At 39.4% G+C, this 13,280-nt stretch overlaps 1 protein-coding gene across 3 annotated transcripts in view; it reads right to left on the bottom strand.

Annotated features, from left to right (window-relative positions):
- LMTK2 (lemur tyrosine kinase 2) overlaps positions 1-13,280 on the bottom strand; it is an 89,453-nt gene that overhangs the window by 62,838 nt on the left and 13,335 nt on the right. For 2 of the 3 annotated variants that reach the window (XR_012161123.2, XM_073362133.2), the window contains exons 2-3: positions 5,494-5,618; positions 4,310-4,454 (exon numbers count right to left, since the gene is read on the bottom strand). Coding sequence is in view for 1 of the 3 variants with exons in the window: in XM_073362133.2 (XP_073218234.1) it covers positions 4,310-4,454; positions 5,494-5,618 (270 nt within the window). In the remaining 2 variants the exon portion in view is untranslated. Of the gene's footprint in view, positions 1-4,309; positions 4,455-5,493; positions 5,619-13,280 lie in introns of those variants that run through there. The other variant, XM_073362134.1, reaches the window with a different exon arrangement.

The following is a 13,280-nucleotide window of genomic DNA, read 5'->3' on the forward strand; positions in this document are numbered from 1 at the left end:
TATTACAGAACACACTCATTTAAAGTTGTGCAACGTTCCGTTATAAGATTGTTTCACTCGTCCCGCTCCACCCACCTGCCCGGCACTCCTGCCGGAGAGCAGGGTCGGGGAGCAGCGGCTTGCCCCATTCCACGCGGCGTTCCAGCTTGGGAGTGGGGTCAGGGAGTGGGAGCTTGCCCCGTTCCGCCCACTTGGCATTCCAGCTGGGGAGCAGGGTCAAGGCGCTGAGGCTTATCCCACTCCCCCTGTCCAGCATTCAAGCCAGGGAGCGGGCAAGCCTCCCACCCTGCTCCCCGGCAGGAGTGCCAGACAGGCGGAGTGGGGGCAAGCCCCCGCGCCCCAACCCCACTATGCCCTGCCTCAACCAAGCCCCACAATCATCATTGGTGAGTACAGTATTAAATAGTTTGTTTACAATTATTTAAAACTTATACTGTATATGTATATAATGTCTTTTGTCTGATGAAAAAAATTTCCCTGGAACTTAACTTCCCCATTTACATTAATTCTTATGGGGAAATTGGATTCGCTTAACATCGTTTCACTTAAAGCAGCATTTTTCAGGAACATAACTACAACGTTAAGCAAGGAGTTACTGTACAGTACAGCTTTTGTCACTGCTACTATGAGTTGCTCTAGTGGTAGCTCCCATTTTTGCCACTGTAGGCCAGGTCTACACTAGGAGTACTTTACCAGTATAGCTTATTCCATGCCCTCCTTCCCCACCCCAAAGCAAAACACCCTATATCTGAAAATGAACAGTTTTGCCAGTATACCTGTCTAAATCATGGGCTTTTTCAGCACAACTATGTCAGTCAGGTATCATAAGTCATCACAATCCTAATCAATACAGCTATAACAGTAACAGTTTGTAGTGTAGGCCTTGCAATGGAAACAGTCTTGGGGAGAGGCAGCAATCTGCTGGGGTGACCAGACAGTCTCTCCTTTTGGGAAAGAGGTGTGGGGGAGGGGGAGGAGCGTTAAATCAAGTGCTGAGATTTTGTGATCGTAGTCAGTTTTGCTTAAAAGTCAGTTCTGCAGAGCTTAAAGAAGCAGCTGACTAATCCTAATCAGTTTTCCTTTACAGCTCTCAACTTTGTTTTTAAAAACAAGTAGGAAAAAAACCCAAAAACCCAGGTACAAAGAGACAAACAGCACAAAAAGAGGGGAAAATGCAAATATCAGCAAATAGGCAGAAGAAAGAGGGCAATAAAGGGAGAACAGGCCTCTTTCAGAAAGTCTCCTGCTTTTTAGATCTTCCACCTCCCAGGTCTAAGATTTTTGGTTTGTTGGGGTTTTGGGGGGGGGGGGGGGGGAGGGGAAGAGAATTGAGTGTCTGCAGTAAGTTGTTCCACACAGGGTTTAAAAGTTTCCTCACTGAGACCCAAGCATTTTCAATCTGAGTGCCATCAGCTTCTGCTAAAGCTAAGCTTCCTCTCCGCCCCCACAAAAAAAGTTTCAAGCCCTTAAGGTTGCAAAGACCATATTAGGAAGGCTAACTGATATAATGCGGTCTTCTTCTACAGACAGATCCAGAGCATCTATTGCTGCGCATATTTTTCTGCAACCTGCAGAAGAAAGAAAGTTAACTAGCCTTGTCAGGTTTCACTGCTGATTTTCAGAATCTCATGAGAACAGTAAAACTGATAGTTATTTTCATTCTGCTGGTGTTGGGAAAAACTAAGAGCAACAGCAAAGGAAAGCAGTAGATCTGTTCACCAGAAATGTATATAGATATAGACTTTTTTTTTTTTAAATGGAGCCTGGGAGATGCGTTGAGTAGCAGAGACTCCTGTCATTGTAACTAGAAGGCTGAGGACAGGAGAAACAAACAGTGTTCCTTCACCCTTGTAAAAGGAAACTGGGAGAAGGCACAGGAAATTGAAGGGCGTCTTTGTGTATAAAAACCTACTACCTGGAGAAAGATAAAGATTGGGCTCACAAGTAGGGTCCAAAGAGAGAACCCTAATAGGAATCCCAGCACCTTCTAATTTTCACAGTATGTTAAGGAGTGGGACTGACTTTTTACCTGCTATTGTCTCTGGACATAAGACCCTCCCAAATCCCACCTTTCATATTAGCCTGTGTCTAGTAAATTTAGTCTTTTAGCTACTAAGGCTTAGAAATTTCTTCCAGACATCTGCCTGTAGGGCATGAGACTGTGTAAATGACTGATAAAGAAACAGGAACACGATACACACAAATTTTGTGATAAAATAAGAGAAAATATAAGGGAAGAGACAAACAACACGACTTTGAGAAAGAGAAGGGTGGTGAGAATGGCCGGAATATGTTTAAAACAACTCAAAGAAATACACCATGATCTAATGTAAAAAAAGAAAAAGTGGCATGAAGTCAGGAGTGGAAAAGAGGAAAAGCAAATGCAATAGTGACAGTAAGTAGGCCTGACTGAACACTATCTGACAAAGATATTTACTGAATTGCACCAAACAGGGATTAATTTTCTTCTACTTTTTGGCCAGACTTGGTAGTAATATTTTTAAAAACATAAACAGGAAGATTTTTTTTTTTATACATAGTATACAAATGCTTTTTCCTTTTAAGTTGAAGGTGGTATAAACTTGTGGGGATGGCAGTAGGCTTAGTGCTCAAGCTAGCAGTAGCTGAGTACATTTTTCAAGCATGGGTTTACATACACAGATGAGGGAGGTTGACTGCCAGAAATCTTATAATTGGACCCTGAGGAACTGAGCACAGACACCATTGATCTCTGGTTTGGAGGGGTCTTTAAGCCTTCTTCAGCATGTGAATTCCAGACATGACAGACTAGGACAGTTCCTGTGGAGCTGTTATATTCCATTGTATCAAGGCCTAGAGTTCACCGATTTGTGAACCACAATAAAAGTATATCATTTCATAGCACATCATGCAAATGTACCTACAGTACTTACAGATTTAACACATGGGCTCAAATACCTTTAAATTACACTGATTATTGCTCATACATAGTGGACATGACAATTCCTAGACATTTCTAAGCCATTCCTACCCCATACAAAATGCTCTAAAGGTATTAGTCTACTTTACAGTCTGGATCAATGGCCTTCAAAAAGTTGTATAAAAAATAGATATCTTCTGATAAGAAAGTAAAAAGACACCTGAAATCACTGTGATTTATAATTCTCACTATTAACTTCAAAGCTTCCAAGCATTTTAAAGGTGCAATCCAGTTCATACATTTGCCTAGAGAAAATTCTTGTGGCAAAGTTAGACAGTCTCATGGAATCATTGGTAACCTGGAAAGACCACATTAATAGGTAGCAGATATGTAGAAAATTCAGCATGCATACAGCTGAAATATAAGATACTGTATTTCTTAAGCAAAAATTTAGTTAATGGTTTCCTTTTAAAAACTCTGGATAGTTACTGAAGTCTCCTTTGGGTCTCCTCTCTGAACACTTGCAGTTGGCTAAGGATGTATTGCCAGAGAGATTTCTTTGTATTAAATGAGAAGTGTTATGTGCATCTGAAAATAGTAATTCCATATTTTATATTAAATAGTAATTTGTGTGTAATATTTGAGATGCTGCAATTAAATTAAAGGTAGCTATAGTTTCCTATATGGGGACTGTGCCTTTTTTTTTTTTGGAAGTAGACATGAAACCTTTTTAATCACAGGGGAAAAATTAATCTGATTCAATTTTTCAGCATCATCCTCACAAATCTGAGGCAAAGGATGTTCTCAGATAAGTTCTCAAATAAGCCAATGGTGTGACAAACAGGGTTACAGGTACAAGTTTCAGATCCCCCCAAAATCTGCTAAAATGAAGCTCAATCTTGCTGCCACTTAAGTCAGTGGCTAAAATTCTTCTAGCTTCATTGAGAACAGACCCCAGTCCATGAACCACGACTATTAAGAGGCAAAAATTATACATGGCCAAACTAAGTCTCTCCATCTAGTCCTTTTTTTAATATTAGTTTAAGAGTGGAAAAAGTCATCTATTAAAATATTTACTGTGTACTCATTTTTGAAAATTTAGAGTCTGAAAACTATTTTATAGCTGATTTCTGAAGAGAGGGAATATGAATACATTTTATTTTGTATCTAACAGAAAAACAATTTTTTTCTGGATTTCATAAAGTTCTTGATGCTGCAATAAAAATGATTAGGCAAATGTTTATTTGTAAGACTCAGTCAGTAAACTCTTTAGTAAATAAACAATAGATTTGTGTAATATATACCGTATAAACAAGATGTACATATGAATATTATATTTCAGATATTAGAATACTAAATGACTATCACTTGGTCATCTTCAGTTTCATAGTAAGAAAAGGGTCACATCACCTGCAGCTGGCTGAAACTGGGATGGAGCTGGTAAAGCAATGGTCGGAACTGAAAGAGTAAACACTTCTGCTGGAGACTGAACAGATGGGGTATCTTCTGCTGGTGGTGTAAAATCTATTTCATCATCAAAATTATCTTCGAATTCCTGCAAGGGCAAAGATGTTAGGAAACCACGATACAAGGAATCTTCCTGCCTTCAAACTGGAAGACTAATATATTCTTTCACAGTGCATCAGATTTGAACATGAAAACTTGACATCAGAATTAGCAGCTCCAGAGTGACAAACGGCCCCATCCAGAGACAACTGCAATGTGTTTTATAATATATTTAAGTGGTTTTTTGGGGGGGGGTGTAAAATCATTTTGATCTAATGTCTTTTCACGTTCTCTAGTAGTTGAACAAATTTATTCTTTTCAACAAACCACTTCCATTTTAAAAAAGGACTTGTTTGAAGACAAGATTCCCAGAAGTCCTGCATTTCCAAAAACTATCTGTAGCAATAACTTTATTCTTTTTTCATTTAATCACAGTGTTATGAGGTGGAAGCACTGCTAGTCTGATATGCTAAAAATTACAGAAAGATTTCAAAAGATGTTGCCTCAGATGATGTAAATAACTTGATCGAACATCTACATTATCTCAAAGCAGCTGAGCCTAAGCTTCACTTCCAGTGATTCGAAGTAATTCCAAATTCACAGAGGTCACAAAGATAGCTATATTTGAATACTAATCAGAATTTTTCCACTAGGTAGAGTTTAGCTATTGTTAGGCTGTACCTTCTAATGACTTAACAGAAGTTCTGTAATCCTTTCAATACGTAAAAATGGCAATTAGACAAACAAAACAAGGACAATATAAGAAAAACTGAGCTTGATCATGTAGTCTTGCAAAGCATTAAACAACTAGTAAAATTATTAGCAAATATATACACTTAAGATAAACTTTTTACTGTAGTAAATTACAAGTAACTTGCTGTAGTATGCACTCTGGGCCAAGTTCTGCACTTATTTGTGTTCAGTGGTATTGCATAGCATCTAAGCAAGTAAAGAATTTGGCCCTTTCAGGAGAGGAAAAATGTTTAAATCACATCCACTGTAGAGTGATATTCTGAATCATTTGTACGTTAGTTATATCACTATCCATCCCAGATTACTTTTGTATCATTTTTAATTTCAATGCTTACCTTGAAGTCTATCTCTGGATCTTTACAGCAGGACACACAGTTCACAAGCAGTATTACCAGGACTACTAAACTACATGCAGCCAAAGCCACAAGAGAGGAAGAAACTTCATCTGCAGCTGTTTCCCCTAGAAATAAACACATATGCAGTTTTAAATAAATTTATTTAAGTCTTAAAGTTTAAAACTCTTTAAAACATACACTGCCTACCACTATTTACTTTGCAAGACATAAATGAATTTTAGGGTATATGTCTATACTGCAATTAAACACCTATGGCTGACCCATCAGCTGATTCGGGCTTGTGGGGCTGTAAAACTAGTATAGACATTTGGGCCCGGGCTGGAGCCCAAGCTCCAGGACCCTCTCTTCTTGTGGGATTTCGGAGGTTCGTCTCAAGCCCGAAAACCCATACTGCAATTTTATACCCCTATTGCCCGGGTCAGTACAGTTATTCAATTGCAGTGTAGACATACCCTCAGTGCTTCTGATAATTCTTGTTCACATCCACGGAATTAAGCATGGCTTGTGGAGAAATATGACATATTGGCAAATACCTAGAAGTTTTTGCACCTTCCTTTGCAGCATTACACATGTATAATAGATTAGGATCAACTGCTTTTTACTAGGGACGTTATGAAAAATGTCCAAAAATACTGCATATAGATAAACTGGGTTATCACATACATAGTCACAGATTTGCATGACATTTTACCAAACAAACAAATTAAGTCCTTGCCAGAATAGCTGCATTAAGAGGACAACACAGGGAGGGACAAGGAGTGAGAACCAGGGCAAAGACAGACATGTTCATATAGTTAATTGGGAGGATGCCAAGACATACATCTTCAGAATGACAGGTTTCAGAGAAACAGCCGTGTTAGTCTGTATTCGCAAAAAGAAAAAGGAGTACTTGTGGCACCTTAGAGACTAACCAATTTATTTGAGCATAAGCTTTCGTGAGCTACAGCTCACTTCATCGGATGCATACTGTGGAAACTGCAGAAGACATTATACACACAGAGAGCATGAAACAATACCTCCTCCCGCCCCAGCAGGAGAGTGGGGTGGAAGGAGGTATTGTTTCACACTGGATCTCCCAGCTACAAACTCCCCTACAAGAACTCAGACCATATCTCTATACTGCTTCTAATAGCAGTTGACCTCCTGAACACCAGACCACCCATTCACCACTTGAGCACAGCTCTGGACTGCCCCTAACCCATTTCAGGCACTGGGCATTAGTTTGCTCACACTGCTCAGTCTCCTCCTAAGCTCATCCTACTCCAAAATGGTATGGACCCAATACGTATGGCATCAAAGGAGCCCAAGGGGATGCTGAGTCCCTAGGAGCAAATCACCCACCAAGACCCCCTCAAGGCCTTTGGCCAATATTACAACGGACTTAGTCATCAAGCTAACAGAACCTGAGACACACCAAACCACATTGACAGTAATGGATCAACTGACAAAAGCAGTGCCTTTCGTTACTGGGGCACTTCTTCCCACAGCCGAGGATACTGCTAGTCTCCTCATCATGCATGTTCTCCCTCTACGGCAGGGGTGGGAACCTACAGCCTACGGGCTGGATCCAGCCCATTGCTTAATTTCATCCAGCCTGCAGCAAGTATTTCTAAACATATAGACCTATGACAGTAGCCGGAAGGAGGTAAGCTGCAGACAGCAGCTGTTAACAGCAACACTGGGGCAAGGTGAACCTCCAGCCACTCTAGTGCGTTATGACCCTACAATAGCCAGTGCTGGAGCCCAGCAGCGCATACCTCGTCCTCGGCCCTCGCGTGCTTCCAGTGCTCTAGTGGGGAGCAGCCAGTAGTGTCCCCAAGCCACCTATGCGTGCCTACGGTGGTGTTCGGGTTGCAAGGGTTGTAGTGTGAAAAACTGCTATCTGACTGAATTTGCAACCTCAGCCATCATACTAAAAAAAGCAGGAGAGTTGAATGTTTATTTTATTTTTTTAGAGAGAGAAATATATTAATTTAAGTTGCTTTTTATTTGTGTGTGGCCTGCAATTGATTTTTTCTGTGGCTCAATGGCCCATGATAGAAAAAAGGTTCCCCACCCTTGATCTACAGCCTTCCACTTCAGACCGGGGATCCTAGTTCATAACTCGGGTTTGGCAGGAGGCATGCCACCTACTAGAGGTGCATCTCTATTCACCAACTGCCTACCATCCACAAATAAACAGTCAATCAGAAAGACTGAACCAGGAATTGGACCTATACCCTAAGTTCTTCACAAATTACCACCAGAATTACTGGGCTTTACAGCTTCCATATGCACAATTCACATACAACAATGCAGACCACGCCTTGACCAAGATGAACCCACATTTTGCCACTTATGGCTTCCACTTCTGTTCCCACCCCACACTATCCACAGCATTCATAGTTCCTACTGCCTTAGATCTGTGTCGTCATATTCATCAAACACAGGAAGAGTTGAAACAAAACAGATGCAGCCAAGGCACTATACAAACACCATGGTCACTATCACCGGCAGGAGGGCCCTACATTTGCAGTAGGGCTGAAGTATGGCTAACACCCAAATAACTCAAAATGAGTTGCTCGCACATAAGCTGGATAATGAGCACCTAGGACCCTACCAGTTCCGCAGGCAAATCAACCCGGTAAACTTTGAACATCAACTTCACCACTTCCTGAAGGTGCGCTCTGGACTGCCCCAACCTGCTTCAGCCACTGACATTACATGATGTTACAAACACTCTCAATCATTTTGTAGTGAAGCTGATTCAAGTGTTAGGAAGGCCAAAGAAATTAAGTGGAAGATTTAGGACTGAACAAGATTTTTACAGTGCGAACAAAGGAATGAGAGCATCTTAAACGTCAGGGACAAAACTGACAGAATTCAGTGATCAAGTTTATGAGATGGAACAAGAGAAAGGAGCCAAATATAACAGCAAGCTTGCTGACATGTGGAAAGGGAGACTAATAAAGATGTTGAAAATGATATAATAAGGGAGAACTTCGGGAGAACGATTAATTCAGTTTTTGACACAGCTTGAGCTGGCATCCAGTAAACATCAGAAGAGTCTTAAGAGCACATAGGACAACAGACATGATAGAGATGACTATGGAAGACTGCTGGGAGCCAATGCCGCTGCAAAACAGAGCAAGAGTGAAGAGGACAGAGCCAAAAGGGGGACAGAAGGGCAATATAAAAACCAGGCTAGTGGACAAGTGCAATAGACAGAATTCAGGTCTGCAAAAGTTATTTCAATGTAGGTCAAACTTGCATAGAAGTCTTATAATTTGTGACAACTGAGAACTAATTTATCATGAATTAACAAGCCCAGGAAATATCTATAGCTGGAAGATGACAGTTATGTGGGAAAGCTGGTACAGAACACTGCTTTTCTATTCCCAATGCTAGCCCTTATGAGAGACAAGATGGATGATGTAATCTTTTATTGGACCAACTTCTGTTGGCAAAACAGACAAGCTTTTGAGCTTACACAAAGCTCTTCAAGTCTTGGAAAGGTACTCGGAGCTATAAAGGTACTCGGAGCTTCAAGTCTTGGAAAGGTACTCGGAGCCACAGCTATATACAAGGTGGAACAAACCATTAAGCAAAGGAGTTAACAAAGGGGACGGCAACCTTTCAGAAGTGGTGTGCTGAGTCTTCATTTATTCACGCTAATTTAAGGTTTCGCATGCCAGTAATACATTTTAACATTTTTAGAAGGTCTCTTTCTATAAAGTCTTTAATCTATAACTAAACTATTGTTGTATATAAAGTAAATAAGGTTTTTAAAATGTTTAAGAAGCTTCATTTAAAATTAAATTAAAATGCAGAGCCCCCCGGACTGGTGGCCAGGACCCAGTGTGAGTGCCACTGAAAATCAGCTCTCGTGCTGCCTTTGGCATGCGTGCCATAGGTTGCATACCCCTGAGTTAACACATGTTGCAAGAGACCATTAAAGGTGAAGTGGGCAGTTAATACCTCACAGTCATAAGACAAAGGAGCATTAGTGATTTACATATTGTTCTACTGAGCCATAAATCCAATGTCTTTTTACTGAGTCCATGACTTTTAGTGTCCAGCAAAGTTATGCTTTTAAGCTTTTTAAAGCATTGTGCAGGTTTTCTTTCACGATATGGACCAACACAGCTACAACACTGTAAACAAGAATGCTACCCCTTGTCATTTGTCTCACATTCATGAATACAAGTTATTCAAAACACTGTAAAAAGGTTAAGGAAATACAAACAGGAGCATGAGAGCTGGCATAATTGACCATAAATCCGAAGGATAAATCTGGGAGTTGTTACAATCCAAAATGTCAAGACATACAGTCTTTCAGGTTGCAGATGAATGGCCAATTATAAGAGCAAGGCAAGGACTTTGCATGCGCACCAAAGTACATGTAATGAAAACCCTTATAAAATGTGAGGAAGGGTTGTTTTGGGGAGGAAAGGAAGTAGAGCTGTCAATTAATCGCAGTTAACTCATGCGATTAACTCAAAAACATTAATCGCGAGTAATTGCAGTTTTAATCGCACTGTTAAACAATAATAGAATACCAACTGAAATTTATTCAACATTTGCAATGTTTTTCTTATACATTTTCAATTATATTGATTTCAATTACAGCACAAAATAAAGTGTACAGTTCTATTATTTTTATTACAAATACTTGTACTGTAAAAGAAACAAAATATATAGTATTTTTTAATTCACCTCAAACAAGTACTTAGTTCAATCTCTTTATCGTCAAAGTACCACTTACAAAGATAGACTTTTTTTGGTTACATAACAGCACTCAAAAACAAAAAATGTTAAACTTTAGAGCCTACAAGTCCACTCAGTCCTATTTCTTGTTCAGCCAATCACTAAGTCAAACAAGTTTGTTTACATTTACGGGAGATAATGCTGCCGGCTTTTTTATTTACAATGTCACCTGAAAGTGAGAGCCTGCATTCACATAGTGCTTTTATAGCCAGTGTTACAAGGTATTTACGTGCCAGATATGCTAAACATTCGTATGCCCCTTCATGCTTCAGCCACCATTCCAGAGGACATGCTTCCATACTGATGATGCTGATTAAAAAGTGTGTTAATTAAATTTTTGACCGAACTCCTTGGGGGAGAATTGTATGTCTCCTGCTCTGCGTTTTACCAGCATTCTGCCATATATTACAGCAGTTTTGGATGATGACCCAGCACATGTTGTTCATTTCAAGAACACTTTCACTGCAGATCTGACAAAAGGCAAAGAAGGTACCAATGTGAGATTTCTAAAGATAGCTAGAGCACTTGACCTAAGGTTTAAGAATCTGAAGTGCCTTCCAAAATCTGAGAGGAACGAGGTGTGGAACATGCTTTCAGAAGTCTTAAAAGAGCAACACTCCAGTGCAGAAACAACCACAACTTGAACCACCAAAAACAGAAAATCAACCTTCTGCCAGTGGTATTGGACTCAAATGATGAAAATGAACATGCAACAGTCTGCACTGCTTTGGATCATTATCAAGCAGAACCCATTATCAGCATGAATCTCCTCTGGAATGGTGGTCGAAGCACGAGGAGATATATGAATCTTTAGAGCATCTAGCACATAAATATCTTACAACGCTGGCTACAACCGTGCCATGTGAATGTCTGTTCTCACTTTCAGATGACATTGTAAAAAAGCGGGCAGCGTTATCTCCTGCAAATGTAAACAAACTTGTTTGTCTGAGTGATTGGCTGAACAAGACATAGTACTGAATACACTTGTAGGCTCTAAAATTGTATATTGCAGTTATTTTTTTGTACATAATTCTACATTTGTAAATTCATCTTTCATGATAAAGAGACTGAACTACAGTACTTGTATTAGGTGCAAATATTCGTAATCAAAAATAAATATAAAGTGAGCAATGTATACTTTGTATTTTGTGTTGTAACCGAATATATTTGAAAATGTGGAAAACATCCAAAAATATTTAAATAAATGGTATTATATTATTAACAGCACAATTAATCACACGATTAATCACTATTAATTTTTTTAATATCGCTTGACAGCCCTAATATGAAGACCAGTAATATTGCTGTAAAAGATTAGAATGCAGTTTTAACTCAGAATTATGGACTCTATGTTAGTGTATAATTAAGAGTTATGGAGCACTACACACCTCTTCTACCTTAACCTGGTCATTCCTTACTTTATTTGTGAAAAGTTAGCACCCAAGATTTTATTTATACTATAAACTCTTTAGGACAGGAACCCTCTCTTTGTTCTGGGACTATTAAATACAAAGCCGAGCACAATAGGGTTTTGGACCATGGTGGGGTACTACCACAGTACAAATAAACAGTACTATTTGAGTGTCCAGACAAGTGCAGTGTGAATGTGTGTATGTAGGGGCTGTCAACTAGGGAATCGGGAGGAGCATGATTGTGGGATGGGGTAGAAGTAGTGTGTTTGAGTAGGAGCACACTGTTGAGAAATGAAGAAAAGGTAGGCTGGGTGACAAGGATGGCAAGGCAAGCTGAGCAGAGTAGGAATTATGTTAGAGTAACATCACTACCAAGAGAGGTTCAGTTCATTAACCTGAACGTGGCCTGTGGTGCTACTGAAGGGATGCATCTTGTACCAGTCTTTTTCACCTTACATAGTTTTTAAAACTATTGGCTCCTTTGTGAACATTTAAAGGAATTCTCCATCCCAGGAAACCTAGTCAACCTGAATAAGTGAGCTCTCTGCAGTAAATTTAGGCAGGGGTTTGGAGGTGGTGTAATCTGCTTTCCAACCCAAACCCAACAGGAGAGTATGTTAATGCCTGCTGCGTTCCTCCAAACAAAGGGGTTAAAGCCAGTGGATCCTCTCAGTTGCAGACTCACCAGTTCTGCCAGTGTTTTGCTGCAGAATGTCAGTACTCCAAAGGCACAAAATGATTCAACATTTCCTTTTGTTGCCCCCCTGTCAACTTTCCCTTTCTGGTCCAACACATCAATACATAATGATTCTATGACTTTTCTGACCTTGCATATGCAGCAAGGGAATACCTGATTTGGTCAGGAGAACATATTTTCAATTAGAAAATATTAATGTCTATTTGGAAGTCTTGAGTGACTGCTAAATTAACTTCCCATTCACTTTTAATACTAAGTAACCATTGTAATACACAAAAATAATGGAATGGGCTAGGGAAGGACAGCTGGAATACCGCAGATTAAGAATATTATATAATACCATTTAGATCAAAACTGACATTTATAAAACCACCCTAGTCGACTAGTAACCAAGCTTAGGAAAGCCTAAGAAATTGAGTTAATTTGTCTTTTTTTTTTTTGAAGATACTACAGTCTTTTAAAAATATTGTACTAATTCAAGTGCACAAAGCCTCCCTTGTTTCCATAAAGTTTTACTAACATCAAAAGCTACACCTTGAAACCAAATGCACTCTGAAACACTTTAATGACTAAGAACATCCACCCAAAATGACATCTTGATATAGGGTCAGAACGTGAAAGGAAAAAGTAGTCAACTAATTGTCCCTAAAGATAACCTTCAATTACTGTGGACAATGTTCAAGTAATCTGAACAAAAACAGTGTAGGTCTACAATCAAAGGAATTTTTTTCTGACACAATTACTTTACTTATTGAAGGTCAACTATTTGTTACAGAGAAAACATGTATAAACATCTGCTTCTACCTTTTCCATATTCTTTCCAGGGTTTAAGTGTTGAAGCTTTAACAGATTAATTGTAAAACAGATTTTTGCCTTGGTCTTCAGCATGAGAGTTAAACTGAAAAAGAACC

This window comes from Lepidochelys kempii, chromosome 10 (assembly GCF_965140285.1).
Source record: "Lepidochelys kempii isolate rLepKem1 chromosome 10, rLepKem1.hap1, whole genome shotgun sequence".
NCBI classification, from domain to species: Eukaryota; Metazoa; Chordata; order Testudines; family Cheloniidae; genus Lepidochelys; species Lepidochelys kempii.